The 22,258-nt window shown below is 40.7% G+C and overlaps 1 protein-coding gene across 1 annotated transcript in view; it reads left to right on the top strand.

The window, feature by feature from the left end:
* WLS (wntless Wnt ligand secretion mediator) overlaps window positions 1-18,755 on the top strand; it is a 99,349-nt gene extending 80,594 nt beyond the window's left edge. Inside the window, exons 11-13 of the mRNA XM_004679105.2 lie at window positions 1,192-1,275; window positions 7,647-7,800; window positions 17,903-18,755. Of these exons, the coding sequence (XP_004679162.1) occupies window positions 1,192-1,275; window positions 7,647-7,800; window positions 17,903-18,012 (348 nt within the window). The 3' untranslated portion in view covers window positions 18,013-18,755. The remainder of the gene's footprint in view (window positions 1-1,191; window positions 1,276-7,646; window positions 7,801-17,902) is intronic.
* The last annotated feature ends 3,503 nt before the right edge of the window (window positions 18,756-22,258 follow it).

The following is a 22,258-nucleotide window of genomic DNA, read 5'->3' as shown; positions in this document are numbered from 1 at the left end:
TCTCTCTCTCTCTCTCTCTCTCTCTCTCTCTCTCTCTCTCTCTCACACACACACACACACACACACACAAAACACACAAAGAGTGTCACATGTAATATAGGCTCTCTGGTCAAAATAAAAGACTGAATCCTCTTCTTAGAAGCACCTAGCTGGTTTATCTGACCTTGGTGTTTTCTGTGGTATGCATGTCTGTCTATCCCCAGTAAGGAATAAACTTGTTCAGCAGGTTCTTCAGCTTTGAGATGGAATGTGTAGGTGCATACTAGATGAGAGATTGGACTAGGATGAAATTGAGATTTGGCGTGGGGTGAGACTTTAGATAAGGTTCCCTTGGTGAGAATGAGCCTGAAGACTGAGGTTTGACTATGGTCATCTGATTTTTAGAATACCATGGGGTACACTTCCTCTGAAATATCCAGCAGCTACCATATAGAACCCAGTAATCTCTGTTTATAGATTTTGTGCCTCATTCAAGAGAAACACTTAACCCCCCAAATTCTGTGGTGCATTCATAATTTTTCAAGGCTCCTTGTATTCCTGCCTAAGTGACAGTCCTTGAAGATTCTAACTCTGTCCTTGGTTCTAACTCTGTGAAAAGAGAAGCAGAAACTTTAGAACCATCTGGGTTTTATATGCAGTGGACCTACAAATTAGAATCCCTGAATAATAGACATCACTCCCTGAAACACACGTTTCCTTGAATCCTGCTTTCGGGAAATCCCAGGCCCATTCTGAAGCTTGCCTGTCTCTGGAGTTGGAGTGACACATGAGAAAATTCCACCAAATCCAATTCTTGTTGATTAATATGCACATTTCTTTTTGTTCAGTGGAGCAGAATTTTATTACAACCGCAGAAAACTTGGATTTGGTAACTTTGAACCCTTGCAGAGAAGCATAACCAGCTTAGCAGGGAAATTAGCAGCCTCGCTACGTGCAGTGAATAAAATTTCCCAGACTCTGGTATCACTGTTTCATGAGAGATAAGAACATAGAAAATATTTGGCCCAAGAAATTTTTCAACCACATTTACCTCTGCAGGAGAAATATTACTATGTGAAATCATTTTGCTGTCACTGTTAGGGATTTGGTTTTATAGCTTTCTTTAAAATTAGGTTTTTATAGATTTGCATATTGAGAAGATTGGTGGTCGCTGGTGGAATATTAAACTACTCTTTCTCTCTTTCCTAATAGGGGCTAATTTTCAGGTTCAAGTTCCTCATGCTTATCACGTTGGCCTGTGCTGCCATGACTGTCATCTTCTTCATTGTCAGTCAGGTATGTGGACCCTGAGAGGTCAAAGTGAAACTGTCCCTTGGAGAGGTGCCTTCTCTCTGCACAGAAAATCCCTCACAGTTGCTGAGAAAAGGACAGGTAGTCTAGGATGCTGGGCAACTGGGTAAGCTATGTTTAGAAAGCAGCTCTTATCTAGGTCTTGTTACCACATGGCTAGAGATGGAATGAATTTCCCCTTTCATTATAGCCTGTTAGAGGAAAGTGTTGCTAAAGTATAAGCCTGTAGCCATATTGAAAGGTGCTTATTCCATTTACTTAAAGAATAAATGTTTTAAGCCCTTTATCCCGACACTAACAAGCAAGTGTTAATTTGATTCAGTCCTTATCTAGCACTAACATAGATCCTTTTCCCTGTTGTGAGTATAGAAAACAAATCTCTATAATCTTAATGCAGAGATTGAGATATCAGTTAATGAATATATTAATATTAAGTAGTATATCTCCATTCTTGTAATTATTATCTTACCACTTGAGTATGAAATATAATTCGAAAATACCCTCATAGAACCTTACCTTTGTACTAGTGTTTCCAAAAATTAAAAATTCACCATGCTTGAAGATGTCATTGATAATGATAATACTTGTAAAATATCAGTAACTTGTTTGGGAAAGTGGAAAGCACAGTTTCAGACTAATGCATTAGTGTCCACCATTCATTTGGGCTTCATGGAAATCTTCTGGGTGGACAGGATACAAAGAATTATCCCACTTGGCTACAATATGAAATCCAATAGCCTTAGAGACATTTCTCTTTATGCTGTTTTCCAGCTAGTGAAACTGTGGATGGATTACTTAACAGTTAAGGGTTCCATTTCCTAATCTGTAAAATAGGTATAATAATAGTACCGCTGTCAGAAGGTAGGCTGTAAGGATCACAGAAAGTATACTTGCAAATTGGTTTACAGAGTGCCTGGCACATTGTGAGCATGAATAGCTGTGCTCATGTGAATAGCTAGAAGGGAGAATGTCATGCCAAAGCACACTATGAATTAGGGGCCAGAATGCAGTTATTTTGACTCTTTTGCCAGCTGCTCTGTCATTCCTGTATTTGGCCAAATAAAGAATGTTAGTTGTGCAGCTACAGCTTTGGGACTAGGCCTGACTCATTGTACTAGCAAATTTCCTTCTACTATAAGCACATCCAAGCTTTTTTGTGCCAGGAGCCCCTTGGGCTGTCTGGTAAAGGATAAGGCCCTTTCCACTGATAAGGCCCTTTAAATGAGCAAGATAAAATACTTTGGATTTCAAAGAGAATCAAATAGATAAGTAGACAGATGATCTATATCTTTAATTATCCATATTACAGATATCTCTCTGATAGGAAAATGTGATTTCTATCAGTGATAAAAGTATAGGTGGTACTAAAATTATGAGATTTGTTTTGACACTGATAATTGTAAGAAACCATAACTTTCGGTTAGAAAACTGTTGAAAATAAAGATACAACTTTTCCCACTGCAACTCACAAACAATTTGAATTCTGTACAAGGATCAAGGCTACCTTTAACCTAAGTTTGGAATTTCTAGAGCCTTGTGGGCTAAGCTTACCCGCTGAGTAATATTAGTGTTGCTGCTGAAAGCTTAACTGAATGTGGAAAATGTAAAACAAATATGCATATGTATCTTAATAAATTCTGTTCATTATATCTTCTTTGGCTACAACAGTGCTGCATTTGTATCACACTGTTTGTTTATAAAACCTTTGAAACTTCACTCTCCACTCCAAAAGCACTAAGAATATTTCAAATTCTGAATGAGTTTTTTATTCAGCTAGCTGAGTCTCAAACAAGGGTGTCTTGAGGACTGACTTCTCTTGGTTGATTTCCTCATGTGACCAAAACACTTTCTGGTCCTCTATTCCCTCAGTAATGCCACTGAGGCTAAATACAGAAGGTCCTGTAAGACCCCAAGCTTAGAGAAACAACCTCAAGTAAAATGGGTTGAGGAATAAAAGATACGTACTAAGATATGTTCTCAGGAAGACAGCATGGGCACTTTTGGTCCCAGCCTCTTTCTGCCACTCTGGAAAGCTGAATCCATCTCCCCATGCCCATCCCACTGACTCGTCTCTGTAGAGCCTATTTCACCTGGAGCCAAGGACTCTTGGCTGCTCTTTAAGGCAGCTACATGTCACTAGGACTTAACCTTGCACATGTTAATTAGTGAACATTTTGAAAGCAAAAGAGGCCAGTCTTTCAAGGAGTATTGTTTGTGGCTTTCTTTTGAGAAAAAAAGGATTAATATTCCCTTGCCCCAGTATTTTGTAACATAGTTCTAGCCTGTGGCTGGCTTTTTATAACTGCAGCAACAGTCGGCCAGAGTGGATTTCAACTCTAAGGGGGTAGCAATGAGGTCTTTTGGATTCCATTAGCTCCTCACATTCTTCCTGCTGAGTTTTTTTTTTTTAAGGTTTATTTATAGATATCTAAGACATTTTCAGGCATAACTCTCAGTGTCCCAGGTACTGTATTAATAGAGTCATCAGAGGATTTATTTTTTTAATGTCATTTTGGAATGTCTCAGCAATGAGCTCACCTGAAAGAAAACCTATTGGGTAACTTTTTGAAATAGATCCCAGCCTTAGGTAAAAGGAATGTATTAAAACTCCCATTATACTCTTGGGCTTGCTGGGAGGCTTGCATTTAAGCCCCATGAAATATAATGCGTGGGGATCTCGCCAGGATATTGAAGCTCTGAGGCCAGGAATGAAAGGCCGAAGGGAAGCTGTGGAATGCAGTGACCTTGAGGCTTTGTAACTGGTTCCTGAGGTCCAAGCTTTTAATGCCTGCCATTTTAATGGCCCTAGTCATAGCAACCAAGAGATGGTATATCACAGTCTGGCATTTTAGCCCCTTCCCTCTGGAAAAGAAAGAGGTATTCCAGTTAGAGATAGTAGGTAGTAGGAATAGAAGTGCGATGCAGGGGAGGAGGTCATCAACCTTTACTAGGGGGACCCCTGGAGACATACATTCAGGTCAAGCCACCTGCAGCAAACTCCAAGAGAGCCTGTCCCAGCTGTGTGTGTGTGTGTGTGTGTGTGTGTGTGTGTGTGCGCGCGCGCGCGTGCTGTCACTTCATTCTGTAACTTACAGAGGAAATGTTTCCAGTAAGAGAGTCTGTGTTGGAGATTTGGAAATCTTGTTGTTAAGTGGAATGTTGGTTGTCAAGACTACTGGGTGTAAAAAGATTTGACCTTCAGTTGGCTCCAGGGGTATAATTGGGTAGTTTCACACAAAAGTAAATTGTTCAAACATTAAATCAGGAAAAACAGGGACTTTAGAAATAAGACATATTAGAAGAGAGATGATTTTTCTTTGGTGGGTCTACCTGATTTTTCTCTAGGAAAGCTAAAGGGTTTGCCTGTCACCTCTTTTCTGCCTGTTTTTAATAAGATTTTGAATTTAGAAGGCCTGTTCTGTTGAGGCTGCTTAATGTGGTACATATTGGTGGGAATGTGCCCGGAGCTCAGGATGTCTCAGGCATGAATAATTGAGAGAGGAGAGGGGAAAGCACAAATGAGTCTCCAAACAGTACTGTGACACTGTGCATACAGTTCATTTATGCAAATTCAAGTCTTTGTCCTCAGTAGGAAATAATACATCGAGAGATTGCAAATTCAATTGTATGAGTAATTCTGCAACTCCATCCTAAACTGTGTGTATGCATCCTAAAGCAAACAAGAGAGGACTGATTATGCTCACAATTTCACCTTCTGTGTACCCCTCCCAGAATGAGCATCTCATGTCAGTGGTTCTACTTCATATATGTGCTGCATGTGCATGTGACTAGCGTGCATTATAGTTAATATATTTACCATGCAGACTGGGATAGACAAACCTATGTAGGTATGCTGTGTAATTTAAGTATGTTGTGGGCAATTAAGTGAATTTTCAAAGAAAATTTGACCCCACACAATAGTTGCCTCATATGCTAATTTTGAGATGCAACCTATTTAAGTTAATATTTGTATCTTGTGTTGTGTAATGGCCAAGCTCACCTTTTTCGGGAGGACCATGACTTTGTAGCTGAACAATCTTGGCTTTTCATATCAAATCTTAGCTTTCCCAGAGAAAAATAAGTTAACCCATGTGTGGAATGGAAATATTATCTACCTACTTCATAGAGCTGTTTTTATGACTATATAGTACCTTTCATGTGACTTCTCAGTATGATGCCTGTCATATTAGTGGCAGTGAATAAAATGTTAAGTCTCCTTATCCTTGCTGTCATTATAAAAGAATCGTAGTTTTTTTTTCCCCAATATGTGTTAACTGGCTTTGTGATAAGTGATTTAAAAAAAAAATGAATAAAACAGAGAGCAATATTTAAATAACATTAGTCTTTGCCCTCTTACTCTTAGACACAATTATTATGACTTACTATGGTCTATAATATTTTCTCTTTTCAGCTAGTCATTTCCTAAGAATGACTTCCTGTATTTGCACTGGCACTCCTGCACACCCCTGTACTTTGTTCATAGTCCTTGACAGCCTCCTAACTGTTAACACCAGTGTGAATCAGGCATGTGGGTAGGTATTAGGCCAATCACAGCCAGGCTCAACTCCAGCAACATCATCAGTACTGAATATTCTAGTTTATATTGTTGTAAGTAGGGTTTTTTTTAATAAAGATTTATTTATTTATGCATACAAGAACTGGGGTACAGGCCAGAGGTACGGCAGGTGGCAGGGGAGGGTGAGAGGATTCACCAGACGTGGGGAGCAGAACAGGCAGATCTACTGAAATACACTGCTAATGAAAGCAGTGGGGGAGACAGGAGAGATCTGCTGCACCATGTGGGTTCCTTTCCTGGCTAGGAATTGAATTCGTGTTGCAGTGGCTTCAGAGAGCTTCATAGTGCTATGCTTTAACCCGTTGTGCCACCAATGAGGGCTATAAGTAGGGTTTCTTATAGGCCATCCTTGTAAGGATTTCACTGAGGAGAAGAAAAGGTACTGTCATACTCCATCCTAGCAATAGCTCACCTAGCTATCCCTTTTTAATCATAGACAGAAACCTTTGCTATGATAGTGGGGTGTCTATTTCCAGAAACTACAATCTTTTAAACCTTCCTCTTTCTTTTCATTAGATTCATTAAAAGCCATCTTATGATGCTCTGAGTACTATAATTTTTATAAAGTTAAAGGTCAAATGAAAATTCAGTCTTTTTAGGTCATTCAAAAGGAAATATGAACACGTACACCTTATTTTCCCTGATAGCTGAGTCAATGGGTTATAAAGAATTTTCCTTCTGAATATGGACACACTGCCTCATAAATAGGAAGTGAAATCAGTCTGCCTGTTGAAATCATTAACATTTAGATATAACTGTATGTCTTCTAGCTTAAAGGGACTTCTGGAGATGGTTTATATAACCCAGCTTCATTAGGCTATCAGAGAAACATTTGTCCAATTCTCTCTTTTACTCCAGTTAAAATTTCTTGTAGTAAGCAGAAGTGGCCAAAATAATTTTATTGATCCCAGAGCTGACAATAAGTATTAATCAACTCAACAGTTCTTTTGAAAGTTCTAAGTATAGTCCATATGTCATCAGACAACCCTTAAAACAATTACACAGACAAAACCAACTTCCAGGCAAACTTGCAGAATCATGAAGCATATGAAAGTTTTATAATTACCTTTGTAAGTGATTTACATGGGCGATATTATATATATAATTAAGATTTTTGGAGTGTTTATTTTGTACCAGGAAATTTCTTGAACTATTTTTGCTTAATTTTTTTCAGTAACCCTGCAAGTTTTTATTTTGCATTAAAGGAAACAAGTTCAGTGTCTTAATTGAGTTGTTTGCTTCAAATAGAATAGTAAATCCTGAATTTGAGTCTGGGTCTCTAAACTGTTTGCTTCCCTTCAATGCCTCACTGAGGAAAACTGCTTACCTTATTGATTCAGTTGTTTATTTAATCATCCTGCCTTTGTGATCCTCTGTGGCACATCAGGTACTGAAAAGATAGCAGTGAACAAAGCAGAACTGGTCCTTGCTTGCAGAGTTTACATTTTCTGGAAAGACAGATAGCAGAAGGGGAATTATAATTGTGGATAACTGTTAGACTCAAACATAATTTCCTTAAATTAGGGATAATGACATACTGCTGTTTTAGGAAAAGACACTCTCCGGTGACTCTAATGTGCAGCCAAGTTGAGCGCCACTGCCTTTGTGCCTGGCATGTAATAAACTCTCAGTTACCCTTAATTCATTCTTACCTGATTCTGAAGTGGAGTCTAACATGGCCCCTCATTTTTCACATATGTAGAAGGGACTTGGTATTTGCTTTGTTGGTATTTTATTTCTCCTTTCCAGATGACTGCCACTAACTATCCTTTTTCCATAGGTGACTGAAGGCCATTGGAAGTGGGGCAGTGTCACTGTCCAGGTGAACAGTGCCTTCTTCACAGGCATCTATGGGATGTGGAACCTGTATGTTTTTGCTTTGATGTTCTTGTATGCACCATCCCACAAGAACTATGGGGAAGATCAGTCCAACGGTGAGTTCCAATCTCCTTAGCTTAGCTTAATTCCGGATAAGTATGTTTCTCTCTCTGTAAGATTTAAGTAACAAAGACTCTGGGCTTCCCAATCAAACTCCCTCCAAGTGTTGTCCTAATACTGTGAGACAATGAATGAGCACTGCCAGGGACTCTGGAGCCATTAGACTAAAGAACAGCCAGATGTTTAAGTTCTCATATCTTAATCTTCAAAATAGGTTTGGAATATTAGATTCCAGTCTAATGCCCCAGTTTTAGTACAAAAATTAAATTTTGTTCTCCTCAATTTCTTGAGCAATAGTGAGTATTGGAATATATTCCACAAATCAGGTGGAGTGGGACCAGGAAATCTAAAGATAGAATTGGCTTTATTTTACTTTCTCATTGTCCAGCAAGGGAAATATACCCAAACCAGGAACTCTCCTCCTGCTCCCATAGCTTTTCTGTCCTTTAATGCTAGTACATGCTATTTTTGATGTTTACTCATCAAGCACAAGAGATCATTTTATAGATGAGGAAACTGAGACCCAGAGATGGGAAAGGTTTGCCTGGGATTTCTATTCTTACATGGTAGAGGGCAATGACTGTCACTGTCTCAGCCAGTTAACTTGGTTTAAGTGGCCTGGCAAACAACTGTTCTGATAGCTCCCTTTTTTTATATTTAGCCTTACATTGCTGTCTATTAATCTCCTTTGTCTATTTCATACCTACTTTACCATTGCCACATACTTGCTGTTCCCCAGATAATAGACTTTCCTTCTCATATCTAAGCCAGCATTGGCCTCAGAGTAGAGACCAGAGTTTTAAGGTCTTCGTGTTCTCTGGTAGCACCAAGGGTTGGCCTGGCTTCTGGATGAGCTCAGTGAGTGTGTATTGATGATATTACCTGCCTCTATTTCTCTCTAATGAAACTTTGTCTCCTCTGGGCCCATTCAAAATGTTTCTTCCTCTTTGAAACTTATTCCTGATCACCCCAGTTGGAATCTAACAAATTATATTCAGTATATTGCCACAGAATGTTGCTAGGCTTCCATAATCAAATAAGTTTGAGGATCCTTGGATTAGTCAACATTAATGAGACTTTTACTGTGAGACATCTCAATGTCTTTAGTGCATTAATTTGTACTGAAAGTCATTTAAAAACAGGTGGAGGTAAGAACATTTCCCCAAAATTTTTAAATCATCTGGCCCCAAAACTTTTTTTTCCAAACAGTATATCTTTTGGAACGAGTGTTCTAAGGAACAAGCCTGGGGGAACATGATTATATTTCTCTGTGTAGATGTGGTAGAAGAGTTGGCCTGTGACTTTGGAAATCATGAAGTGAATTAAAGCTTTGATGTAAGAGTTCTAGATTCACTTGCACGTTTCACAGACTAGGCAGTAATCTTGAGAGGGGAATAAAAGAGAGGGTGAGGACATGAAACATGGAGCAGCAGGAGAGAGGGGCATCTGTGCCAAGGGTGGTATCATGGTCTCAACCACCTTCAGTCTCCAGTGGCACAACTACCCCTTCTGTGCAAGACCTCCTGGCATCAGGCTTCTTTCTTCCAACTCGACCTCTCTGTTGTAAGGACTTCTTGTCACACTCACTTTCAGACCCCTCATTGGCATGGATCCTCGGCAAAAAAATAAAGACAAAAACTCTTGGTTTGATTGACTTTCTTTCTGAAAAGCTTGCAAGGCAGGCAGCTTTCAGCTTCCTATTCATTGCTAACACTCAATCTTTTACTATCTGCATGGAAAATGGGTGCTGCAGCCTCACAAACAGTGGCCCTCCAGAATGCAACAGGAATGGAGTCTGGGCTTGTGAACAAGAATCTTGATTTCATTTCATGGTCTTCCTGTTGGATTTTGACAGAAACCACATGGACCTGTCCTTGGGAGTATATTAAGCAGGAACCAAGTAGAGGTGGAGCTCCTGCCTTTCAGGGAAATACCAACAAAACATTTGGTGGACTTCCTCAGATGTTGGAAAGACAGTTCTCATGGCTAGTCGTTATTGAATACTGTCCCTGTGCTAGTATTTCATGCATACAAGCTCTCCTTGTTTTTGCTACATGACAGTGGCAAACTGCTTAACCTCTCAGTGCACCACTTCCAACTATAAGTCCATTGAACAGTGAAATTCTATGGTTCTCTTTCTTCTGGTTAGCAAGGAAAGTGCCTTCTATGCGGCAACTTGGGGGTAATTCTGTCACAGTGAAGGAGTTTCTGAAGACTGATGAGAATTTGTCCAACTCCAGCACTTTGGCAAATTGCCAGCCCTGCAGAGGCCCGGTGCCTGCCTTCACCAAGTCTGACCAGATTCATAGGTGTTCAGTAGCTGCAGTAAAAACTTCTCACCCTCCACATCTACCCTTGTAGGATTAAAATCTTGCACTTGATCTGTGCCCCATCAGAATGTTTTTGTTGAATAAAGTTTGATTGGTATTATTGCAGAAAGCTCAAAATCTAGTTACCAACAGAAAGTCTTTCCCCAAAGCTCCTGCCACACAGTGTTTGAAACCTGGCATGGCTCTTTTAGATGGTCACTATGACTGGGACATGACAATGGCCTTTACTGTCCAGGCTTTAAGGATGCTAAATTTCCTGCAATAAACTATACTGTCTCTCAGAATAGAGAATTTCCCTGCCCAAAATGCCAGTAGGACCCCTGTTAAAAAGCATTCTTTGAGCAGTTAGTGGATGGAGTCTTTGGGGACCCAGTGCTGACCAGAAGCACATATGTCACATGATTTAGCAGCTCTCCAGTGGGACATGGTCTGCTGTGACTTTGTCCCTTGGCAGTGTGTGTGCTCTTCACTTTCCTGCAGGGTGCTGTGACCATCTGCATTTGGAAAGTGGCACTCCCTTGTTAGGTTCTCTGGTCGTTTTTCTTTTCTGCTCTCTTCACATTTCATCTCTCAATCTGCCTCCAGACCATGCAATGAATCCTAGGAATAATGAGATATATGCCAAGATTTTTAAGCTACTTGAAAAGAGCTCTTTGGGAATATTATATGGAAATCTACAAAACGAACTCTCAGAGGATACACTGTATTTTTTAAATTCTCTGAGTCTCTAGATGGCATTGTTTCTCTCCCCTACCTTACCATGATACTTGTCCTTTCTTTAGGAAAGTTTTTATTTTTAAGTTGGCTTGGACTCCCCCTTTTCCTTACTTTTAAAGTAAGGAGCCAAGAATTTAGATTTCTGGCTATGGAGAATGAATCCCAGGTGTGTGGTTCTTCTTGCCTTCATGAGATGGACTCTGGATGGACCTCTGGAAAAAGCCCTTTTCCAGAATTTGGCAAGCAGTTTCTGATATAGCAGAGGTGTAAGGGGTGAGGAGAGAGAAAGAACTGCTGGAAAGGGTTGATTTGGGGGGGGGGGGGAATTAGAGAGAGATGCCAGAAAGTGTGAAGAAAAAGTGGGTAAGAAGGAAATAAAGCAGAGATCAAAGACTTCTTTTTAGTTTTTCTTTTTCTTTCTTTTTTTTTTTTAACACATAGAAGAACTGGGGTATAGACAAGAGGTGCCAGGGGATGGAATATTTACCAGAGACAAAGTGGAGAACAAAACAGGCAGATCTACTGAAATACACTGCAAAGGGGAGCAGTGGGTGAGACAGGAGAGGTCTGCCATGCTGTGTGGGTTAGCTCCCTGACGAGGGATCAAACTCAGGCTGCAATGATGACAGTGCTGAGACTAACCCGTAGGTCACCAGGGACACCCCAAAGAGAATAGACTTTTGTATCACCTTTTGGATATAGGAATGAACAGAGGGAAACAAAGAGGACAACAGATTCAAGAGAAGGTTGGTTTTCAAAGCATTTTATACTCATACCTGTTTGTCTTTTATTGTGTGGATCATAAGGTGAACCTTCGAAATGAACTACCCAGCATCTCAGTGTTCAACATTGTGCTTTGTTTAAGGTGAAGTCAGTGAAGCCCAAAGGAGTGACACAGACACAGCCCTTAGTGCCCCAGAGCCAGTGCTTGGGAGATAAGATTTCATCTGTCTTTTGGGGACATGGAATAGCTCAGGCCAGAAATTTTTCAGCAGATCATTTGGTGCCATGGTAGTCTGGCCCTCTGGGGTGCTTCCTGTTGGTTGTTTTATCACAGTTACCATGATGGCATACACATGTGCACTTCAGTCACTTTACACACACACACAAGTATATATAAATTGGTTTGGACTCCCCCTTCTTACCATGAATTCAGATCTCTTTTGTATGTGTATGTGTGTACCTATGTCTATGTCTATATGCATATGTGTTTATGTGCATTTGGGGGCATAGCTACATGCAAATAGACATACAACTATACACATATTTTTAAATTTAGCAAAGATATTTTAAAATTCTTTCTTTTAAAAACCATTCCTGTTTTCTGTGCTGTTTCTGTAACCACTTTATGAGTTGTTCTGGATGTCTCCCAAACAGATATGAATTGCAGCAGGCTGATGTTAACCCTTAATTCATTAGAAAACTCACCTCCCAAGGGTACAGAAGTACACACCTGAAAACTGTCCAGACACCCTCAACCACCATGAAAACTGTCCATACCTCTTCAGTCATCAATTTGTGTAGGGGGGAGGGAAGTTGGAGTTGCTTAGGAAGTCAGACAATTCTTGATAATAGCTTTCATTTTTGTGTTCTTTAATCTGTAAAATTCTAGTCAGAACTTCATAGAAAAAAAGTGAGAAATGAATTTCCTGACTGGGTGATGATGATGAAGACAGTAGAAAATGGTATAATTGCCAGCCTGTCCCTTTCTATTTCTATTTTCACTAAATGTCTTCTGTCTGACACATTCATAATGCTGGAAGCCACAAAAACAACCCCAGGTCCCCTATCTTGTAATTGACTACCTATGGTGGCACTTCTGGAGGCTTCTAAGGTCTCCTGTTGCTGTTTCATGGGAAAGGTAGCGATAGCTTTTTATTGTCTCCATAAATGTTGGTTTGAGTTATGAGTCTTTGATAGTGGCTGCCTTGAGGTCTCTTCCTCGTGTGTCAGATGACCTACCATGGCCAGCCTGACTTCTCCTGATGTCTGTGAGTGGTGATGAAATGGGTCCTGCCACCAGGCTGGACCCAGACTCGGAAGAAGGTCTTGACCACCTTTTTCCATTCCCTAATGAAGATGGAAACAGATGATAAGCCAGCCTGGCATTTCTGCCTTCCCCAGGGTGGCTGTCCTATCAGTGAGTTGCTCTTTTTCAGGTAACTGAAGTCATTTTTTTTTTCCTGAGTTGTAGAAACCTACTCATCCACCATGATAGGTCATCTTCTTGAGAAGACTTTTCTGCTTCCTGAATATGTTGGTTTGGGAGGGCTACTATAACAAAAATGACAGAGTAGGTGGTTTAAAAGATAGGCCTTCATTTATTTCCTCCCACTTGTGTAGACTAGAAGCCCAAGAGCAGATGTCAGTGGGGTGGATTTCTTCTAAAGCTCTCTCCTTGGCTTGTAGGTGTTCGTTTTATCTTTGTGCTTTAGTGTGATCTTCCTTCTGTGTGTGTGTCTCAGTCAGATTGGATAGGGGCCCACCCTGATGACCTCATTTTAATTTAATAAATTTTTAAAGACTCTATTTCCAAATATGGTCACATGCTGAGGTACCAGGAACTAGGACTTCAACAAATGAATTCGGGGTGGAGGGATACATACAGAGTAGCCTGTAACACTAGAATTTCACTCAAAACTTCTGGGTGTTATTGTGTCTCCTTACAGTTGCCTGGCCCGGAGCGTAAAGAGATACTTTGAAGGAGAGTATAAGCCACCTTCATAATTGAAAGGGATTAAGAGATGGCAGGAGACAGGAACCCTGAACTCTGTTCCATAACCATTTTATGAATTGTTCCTGATGTCTCCCATGCAGATAAAAATTGCAGCAGGCTGATGTTAACCCTTAGCCCAAGAGAAAGCACACCTAGAGTATTGCAGGGACAGAGTCGGGTAGCCCTTACCGATATTAGAAGGCACTTGCCTCTTCTAGACCCTATAACACAACCTTAGAATCATCCTAGCAATTTTTCTTTTGGAAAAGAAATTTTTCTTTTGGAAAAGAAATTTTTCTTTTGGAAAAGAAATTTTTCTTTTTCTTAAATGATGGCCATTAATGATAGTCATTAAAATTCCTGAACCCTGTTCCACCCAGGCCCCTGTGCCACATGCCCCAGAAGGAATCCTCAAAACTGACCCATCCTAAGGAACACCTGTTTTCTATATAGACCTAGCCATGTGGCACTAAGCAGGGAGGATCTGGACTAGCCTGTATCAGTCAAGTCTTAGGTGTCTTAATGAGCACTTACTACATATCAGAATACTGTACTGGATAGTAATTTTCTTTAGACAAGAAAAGAAAAACCCTACCATGATCTGTTTAATAATACCCCAAGTAGTAGAAGGACATAATCTTAGAGTAAACAACAGTCCTTTGCATGGAATAATTTGACTTTACAAATACCAGTCTCCTGCTATGAACCAGGAACTTCATAACAGAGAGTAATAAACTTTGTTATTTGAGTTCAACTTTGAAGGTGAATAGGAGGTCAGTCAGTATGGGACTAGAAAAAATTCTACAGAAGAGAATAAAATGAAAAATGTCAGGGAAAGACCATAATCTTTGAAAGTAGACACAGATGGCTTGGAGTCTTGGCTCTAATACTGTATGTAGCTTAAGAAGCAAAGATGAACTCATGTTGTGGGAGCTCTCTAAGGTCCACATCTGGGTAGTGGTGTGTTGCAAGGACAGAATTGGATAGTCCTTGATCTTAGAAGGCACTGGCCACCCCAAGATCTTGTGAAACAAACTTGGAATCATCTTAGCAGTTTTTCTTTTTGCTTCAGTAGTCACAGCACAGCTGTGGCTACTTTAGTAAATAATGGTCATCAACATGCTGTCAGTCTTGGGATGCTGTGCTTTGTGTACATGGCTAGAGCAGAGTTATGTAACTTCTGAGCTCTAACTGCCTGCAGTTAGACTTGAGCAGCCACCACATACCTGGATGTGTGACACCAGAGATAGGGATGTATGGATCACCCTTTGAGATGAAATCTTATCCAGAGACTGGTCTCATTTTGCAAGTTAGAAACGAGCCTACTTATTTGTTAATTAGATGAGATGATCTAACACTTTAACCAGGAAAAGAATCTTATTGTAAATTGAGGAATTCTTTCCATTCGCTTCTTAATTTATTTTGCCCTATTATCCTCCACCTCCCCACTAAAAAAGAAACACCACATTTGCAGAAAGGGTCTTTTCTCTTGGAGGGAAAGAGACTTTGAGCCATTTGTGCTGTGAGCTGCAAGAGCCAAGAGGGGGGAGAGCAGCAGATGGAACAAGACCTTGGCAGAAGTAGGAATTGCTGAAATTTGGAAAGTAATAGAGGGGTCCCCACTCCTGATAAGTCTCTGTCATATTCCAAAATCCATTCCCTATGGGGAGAAAGGTATCTTTCAAGATACAATAAGACTACATGTGAATCATAGATTTTGCTATTCAGAGTCCTCTGGGTCCTCATCCCAGCTCTGCCGGGAGCAAACTGGGTCACATTAGAAAATTAGTCATCTGTTGGAGTCATAGTATCTTCACATCTTATAAGAAGATACAGTCCATGCTAAGGCCCTAAGAGTGCATGCAGTAGATGCTTATAAACAACCGTTCTTCTTACGATCCATGCACTGATATAATACACTATAAGTTCCCCTTCATCAGCTACAAAGCAAAATTAATATGCTGAACAGCTCATCCACATTACTATATGCATTAATATATATTAATGACTGACATAAAGTAAGTGTGGATTCATAATTTGCTAGCAGTCTCATTGGCCACTGAAATCTTGATTATTTGCTAGAAGTCAGCATAGCCTAAAGATTGAGAGCCTGGTCTCTGGAACTTTATTGTTCTGATTTGAATTGCTGTTGACCAACTTGGACCTTTGGCAAGTGATTCAATCTCTTTTTGCCTCAGTTTCTTCATCAGCAGAATAAGAATGGAGGAAATAGTACCTCTCTCAAAAGGTATGGTATGAGGAATAAATGCAGTAGTGTTTGTAAAGAGTTTAGAACAGTGTCAGCCAATTATATGGTACAATAACGTAGACCCCCTTTAAAAATAAAAGAATAAAAAAATAAAGAATCCAAAGTAATTTTCACTGTTTCAAGTGCTTTGTAGGATCATACCCAATTTCTAGGCAACTCATTTTTCTAGAAACCTAAGTGTGATTCCAATAAGTACACTTTAAATTTAAGGTTCAAAACCTGATCTCCATTCTGGAATCTGTTTCTAAGAAGTCTTCAGTGAAAGGAATTCCTTAGGTAAATACTTAGAGGTGTTAATGGGTCTATTGGGGTGTTTAGAACTCTTTGAAATTTTGATGACTAACACAGACATGCAGATCCTGAAACTGGCTTTGAAGTTTTGATTGCTCAGTCAGATATGCAAATCAAGAACTGGCTTTGACTAAGAAATGAGGCTTACACTTGCCCTTGACTGAAGAGTAATCTGGAAATTGCAGTAAGGAGAATGCCAGTTAGTGACCTGGGAAGATGCACCCATTGTACTGGATCTGCCTGGCCCCATGTGCTCTGGATAGCTCCAAGGGATTTTTGTGCCCTACTGGTTCATGCATTGGCCCAAGAGCAGATGAAGCCTGACATACTGGAAACTAAGCTAATTTTCCTGTAGTGACTTCTTTGTTCCAGTCCTGTGGATTGGGTCCTTGTCAGAACAACCCCAAATGGCATTAGCAGTCGTCTTCAGTAGCTAATGACCCTACTTCTTAGACTAGACAACCCTTTAGGTAAAGAACTTCAGGCCACCATTTAACAAAAAGACTGATTCTATGCTCTGCCTGTGAGAAACTGGGTCTTCAGTGAAAATCTAGCACCATGTGGCATAATGTTAAAGGCATTGGCCAAGATGCGTGGGCTGACCCCGTTAGTTCTAAGGCCAGCAGCTTCATCAATGCCCAACAATTCTTAAACCAGCGACAAAATTTTACTCCTGGGGGTGGGGCCACATTTATATTCTAAGTGCTGGTATGAAATCTCAGTGGGAAACGGTACCGAGGCATTTAATTCCATGCTTGAAGTCAGGAATATTTCAGCCTCAGAAATAAGAAATAATATGTGTATAATATAAATACAGACATCCCAGACATGCCTTTAGCCTTTTGTTCTCTGGCGCCTTCTCTGCAAACAGTTGGGTACTGTCCAGGCCCATACTGTCCCACTGAGCAGGGCTGGGGCCTGACCTTTCCCATTTTCCCTTTGGCTGTTCTCTGTTCCTTTGTCTCAGTGGCAGGTAGCAAAATTTAAGGGTCTGACTTGCAGAAACTTTTGTCCTTTTCATTGAGAAAAGGGCATATTGCCCCATTTTAGCAGAGGAACTGCTCTGTCCCTGACCCAGTGAACACATTGGTGGTGCATAGAGAGTCCTAGGGATAGCAGGAAGTACAAAGCACACATCTGGTATTTTTTTTTCCTCAAAAAGAAAACACCCAGTGGTTTCCAAATATATTACATGTACCCTGCCCACTATAGACAGGTCTTATCTGCCTTCTCATGCTCTAGCTGCCTTGTCAATTATTCACAGCAAGTGTGTGCATGCCTATCCTCCCTGGTCTGCAGGAGGTGTGCCATGCTGCCTCGGCCTTGGGCCAGGCTCTGTCATGTGTCTGCACCTCCACCTAGAGCAGTTACCCCGTTTCCTCCCAGCTTCCTCAACTGAGAGCTGGTGGGATCAGAGGGTGCTCCCCACCTCCGCCCCAGGGTCAAATACAGTCATTTATAAAGCATCAAGAATATCGTCAGGCACAAAGGGAGCTCTCATTAAAGGTTAATAATTACTATGGATAATAGAAACGGTGAACTGACTCATCTGCTTTGAATATCTCTTCCCTGGCAAACACAAATGCTGTGAAATCACAGCAACGTCCTAGTGAAAAGGCTGAGAGTCAGCCCTCTGGAAGGTGTTATGCTCCTGGGTTTCTCTTTCATAAGCTCAGGATGTGGAGGAGGGGCTGGCTTTGGGGTGGTTGTTACTAAGGTCAATCCAGCTTCTCCTTCCTCCTCCAACACATCTAATGCCAAAAACCCTGTTTCAGGCGATCTGGGTGTCCACAGTGGGGAAGAACTCCAGCTCACCACCACTATCACCCACGTGGATGGACCCACCGAGATCTACAAGTTGACCCGCAAGGAGGCCCAGGAGTAGAGGCTGCAGCACCCGGCTGGGACTGTCCCCCACACCCCAGCCTCTCTCACTAAAGTGGGGAGTGTGCCAGAGAGCTCCATGTGCAAAGGAGTACTCACGTATCTTAGCTGTGGTTTCTTGGACCAGCACGTGAATGATTGTCAGTTTGCCTCCTACGGTAGTGCTCAGAGGAAGATTCCTGCAGCCACTAATGCATCGTGTATGATAAAAAAACAAATGACAACAACAAAAACTCTGGTATGACACATTCTCTGTGATCGTTGTTAATTAGTGACATAGTAACATCTGTAGCAGGTGGTTAGTAACCTCATGTGTTGGGGGTGTACTGCTTGGGGGATGGTTCGGGCCAGATGGGGTCTGTATGGAGTGGAATATTTGACTCATTTTCCTGTTTTAGATTCTAGGATAGATTTTAACATCCTTTGCAGTCCAAGAAAAGTTGGCGTCATAGTCTTCTCACTTCTAGTCCATGACCACTTTTTTTTTCCTATTTATATCACCAAGTAGCCTATTGAGTTAATATTTAAGTTGTCAATAGATATGTGTCCCTATTTTTTATGGCATAATATAAAATAACTGAATTTCATAAGATCAGTTACACCAGGGACATTTCAGCTTTGAAACCAAATGTGTGTGTCCAATACTAACCAATCTGTTGGATGTGGGTTTTAAAAAATATTTGCTAAACTACCGAAGTAGGATTTATTGTATTAAATGACCTTTGGGTCTGAAAGCTTTTTTAACCTCCTGCTTAAAATGTGTTTTCTTTTGATAAGATGCTTCAAGCAGTCCCCAAAAGTTTATTCAATCATTCAAATAAACATATATGTGCATGCATATATATATATATATATATATGCACGCATCGCCCTCCTGCTCAGCCAGCACATGCATGCAGATTCTGTCCCATGATGAGTCTATGGGGTGGGAGTGGGTAGGGAATGTGACTTTATGAAAAATTAAAATATTTTGTCATCAAATCAACATGTTTGGGGAAAGAATCTATTTCTAGAACTAGGGTGACACTTTTTGTACTGAGTGGTTATCTGCCCTGCAGTCTGGCATGTGTGGCCATATATACATATGTACACACACACAGACTTACATGCATGTACACACACATACATACATGGCCTCTGTTGTGTATATGGTAATTTAGCCTTAAAAATGACTTTACTTGGACATTCCTTCACTTCCATGAATTGACCAGGGCAGCACTAAAGGGTCACAGCACTGGAAATTCATGGGCATTTTCCCTAGAGCAGTACTCTTTACTCATCTAAGTCACTGTCTTTTTCACTTCATGGCTAGACCTCAGGTAGGTGCTTGTCCGGTATCAGTCATCTGTGATCAGGAAGTCAGATGGCTGCTAGTAGTCTCCCCTGTGGGTCAGGGTTAGTTCCAAAGAATAGAGAATCCTTGATGCCCTCTGGTGTTAAAGGGGTTAGTATTCAGCACTGAAAAAAATGAAGACTCCATTTTGGACTGGGCAGAGAAAACTTCTACACCAATGGGGAAATGATGGGTTTGGATGGCAGGGACTGAGATTGAAAGGTCCCCTCATTAAAAATGAGAGGTAGAAAAGACCACACAGGGAAGGATCTTTGGACATTGTCATTGAGAATGAGAAATACAGGTGGGGTAGAGTATCAAAGCATCAAGGAAGAAAAGTGACAAGAATGGAAGAGGTGAAAAGAGGTGTAAAGAAGAAAATGAATTGATGAATCAGAAAATCTATATCCATGAAAAGGGGGAACAGTGTTAGCTATCCTGAAAGTCTGGATAGCATTTAAGGATCAAAGAATCTGTTGGAGTTGGTGGTTTGGATAAATGAGGCTTTTGCAAGTTAGAGAGAAGAAGTAGAGAATCATAGGAAATCATGATGGGAACGAAAGAGGATGATGGCTCCAGTAGAAGCCAGAGGAGAGAGAAGGACGCTTTGTGCTTCTAGAATGGGGGAAGAACTGGACTGAAGGGTGAGAACAGCCATGAAGTCAAGATGAGGAGAAGGTAACAAATCCCTTGGGTGGTAGAGACAGTTGGGATCAAAAACATAAATTGAGGAGCTAGTTTTGAATGAGTGAAAGGATAATTTTTATCCTAAGACAGGAGAGAAATAGCAGATTTAGGAAGAGAAATTTACGGTCAAAAGAAGAGAGGTTTGTGTTCTGTCTTCTCTACAAATAAATGGGTGCTGGAATTCTACCACAGATGTTCTCAGTTTCAAGACTGCAAGGTGACCACAACCATTTTCAATCCGTGGAAAGCTCAAGAAACTAAAAGTAAGAAAAAGACAACAAATTTTTAAAATATGAATTATTGACTGTGTATACCAGTTTTATAAACCATTCAGCATTTTTTCAAGTCATATTGAAGAAAAGTATTAAGTGTCCTAGTTATCTGTTTTTTAAAAAATAAAAAAGTATGCAATGAGCAAATCTTCAAAAAGTTCTAGTTTTATGTTGGTGATCTATCTGTCATTGACTAGGTATTAGTCCTACATTTTCCACTCAAGGAAGGAAAATAACTGTACTAATTAAGTGATTTTCTGTATGACTTCCAGTCTGAAAGCTGAGATAGCACCCTTAGCAAAGGTCATGCCGAAGTCCTTCAGCCCACATCTCAGAGCTGGAGGAGCCCTTTGAAGTCAAACCCAGGGGTTCCTGTAGGTAGTTTTGCAAAGGTTAAAAGATTCAGAAGGGAGATTTGGTCTTGGGTCTCTCATATACATCTTGGCAGTTTCTGAAATTTTGTAATCAGCTCTTTCAGATGGCTCAGATTTGAGAGACATACTGGTCAAACGGGAGAATTCTCACTGGATTGCAATTCCCAAGCAATATTTTACAATGAAGTTTACACCATGATTGTTAACTTCATCATCCAACACATTCTCCCTTTTCTTGGGTACTTGAGAAGGAGAAAAGAAGACATAGAAGAGATAACACACTAGCTATGATGAAGTGGGAAAATCACCCTGTGCCTCTAAAGAAAAGGTATACTATTCCCTAAAGGTGCCTAGCCTGGTGAGGGAACTCAGCCAGGGAGGTTTGGTGGGTGAACATACATCTGCTAATCCCAATCTCTCTGACTGCTTGGAGGCCTAGACTCTTTGGGAACCCCTTCCCTTGACCCAAGCAGACTTTGCTCCTTTTTCTCATAAACATTGTCAGGCTAAGTTAGTGCAGCTGATGATGACTTGTGGTACAGTCTGACTTGGTGATGTGGTCCTACTGTTGCTGGATTGCAAAGATTTTTTCCTGTCATGCTACAGGAATCGTCCTGACCTCCCCAAGCTTGCTTTCGCCCATCATGTATTTCTGTGTGACTTATTTTGTGGTATAGGAGTAATTTGTTTGGAACTGTTTCAGAAGTCATTTCTCCTGTGTCAGTCCGTTTCTGGGGGCTCCTTGAACTGCCTGGTGTCTGGACCTTGCTGTCTCTGTGACAATGCACTTAGCTGTCGGTTGTCGAGAATTCCTTCAGTACTGAGGCCAGATTTGCCCTGGTGACCTTGACCCTTTGGTCTGCCTGAACCCGCTCCATGGGGGCCTTGTCCCAGTCAGGCTGCTCTTCTCCAGGCCCACATCTTGGTTCCTCAGCCCCTCCTCCAAATAGGGTGGAGTCGTGTGACTACTTGCCTGTTAACTACATACTAGTTACTGCTCCAAAAGATGAACTGAAGCTACAGCATTGCTCTGCAAGCACAGGCTAGTGTAGGAATAATACCTTGACTAGGACTCAGCATCCTAAGAAAATGTCACTAGATCTTAAAAATAGCCACATCTTTTTTTGTTTGTTTCTCATGACCATGTATCAACACTAAAATGTCCAACAGTAAAATTAATGTCACCAACATGTTCATTTGTATTCAGTCATATTTTTCAGTGAAATTCTAGAACTTTGCATTTTCTCATTCACAGATTCAAGAAGTGAAGCACATCTTTAAGCAGTTTGAAGTATAAGTAATTAATGCTTTTTTCTACATGCAAAATGAGTTTCAAATGCTGATGATCTACAAATATATAGTCACCCAAGATCAGAAAAGCCTGCCTTTGCCTAGACTTCTCTCATTTGTTCAGCCTTTCCACACACACCATTGCTGTGACACTCCTTTTTCTGTGTGTGTTTTGTAATGGAACTTTATATTCCCCTAATAACACTGCTTCACAGTTATATAGTGGGTTTTCTACTTCACATAATAAAAGACATGAAGGTCAGCATGGTGAGTAACAGAGTTGCAACTAAA

The sequence above is a fragment of the Condylura cristata genome, unplaced genomic scaffold, assembly GCF_000260355.1.
Source record: "Condylura cristata isolate star-nosed mole 26May11 unplaced genomic scaffold, ConCri1.0 scaffold00008, whole genome shotgun sequence".
Classification (NCBI taxonomy): Eukaryota; Metazoa; Chordata; class Mammalia; order Eulipotyphla; family Talpidae; genus Condylura; species Condylura cristata.
The sequence above is the reverse complement of the archived record's forward strand: the minus strand, read 5'-3'. Positions and strand labels throughout refer to the sequence as shown.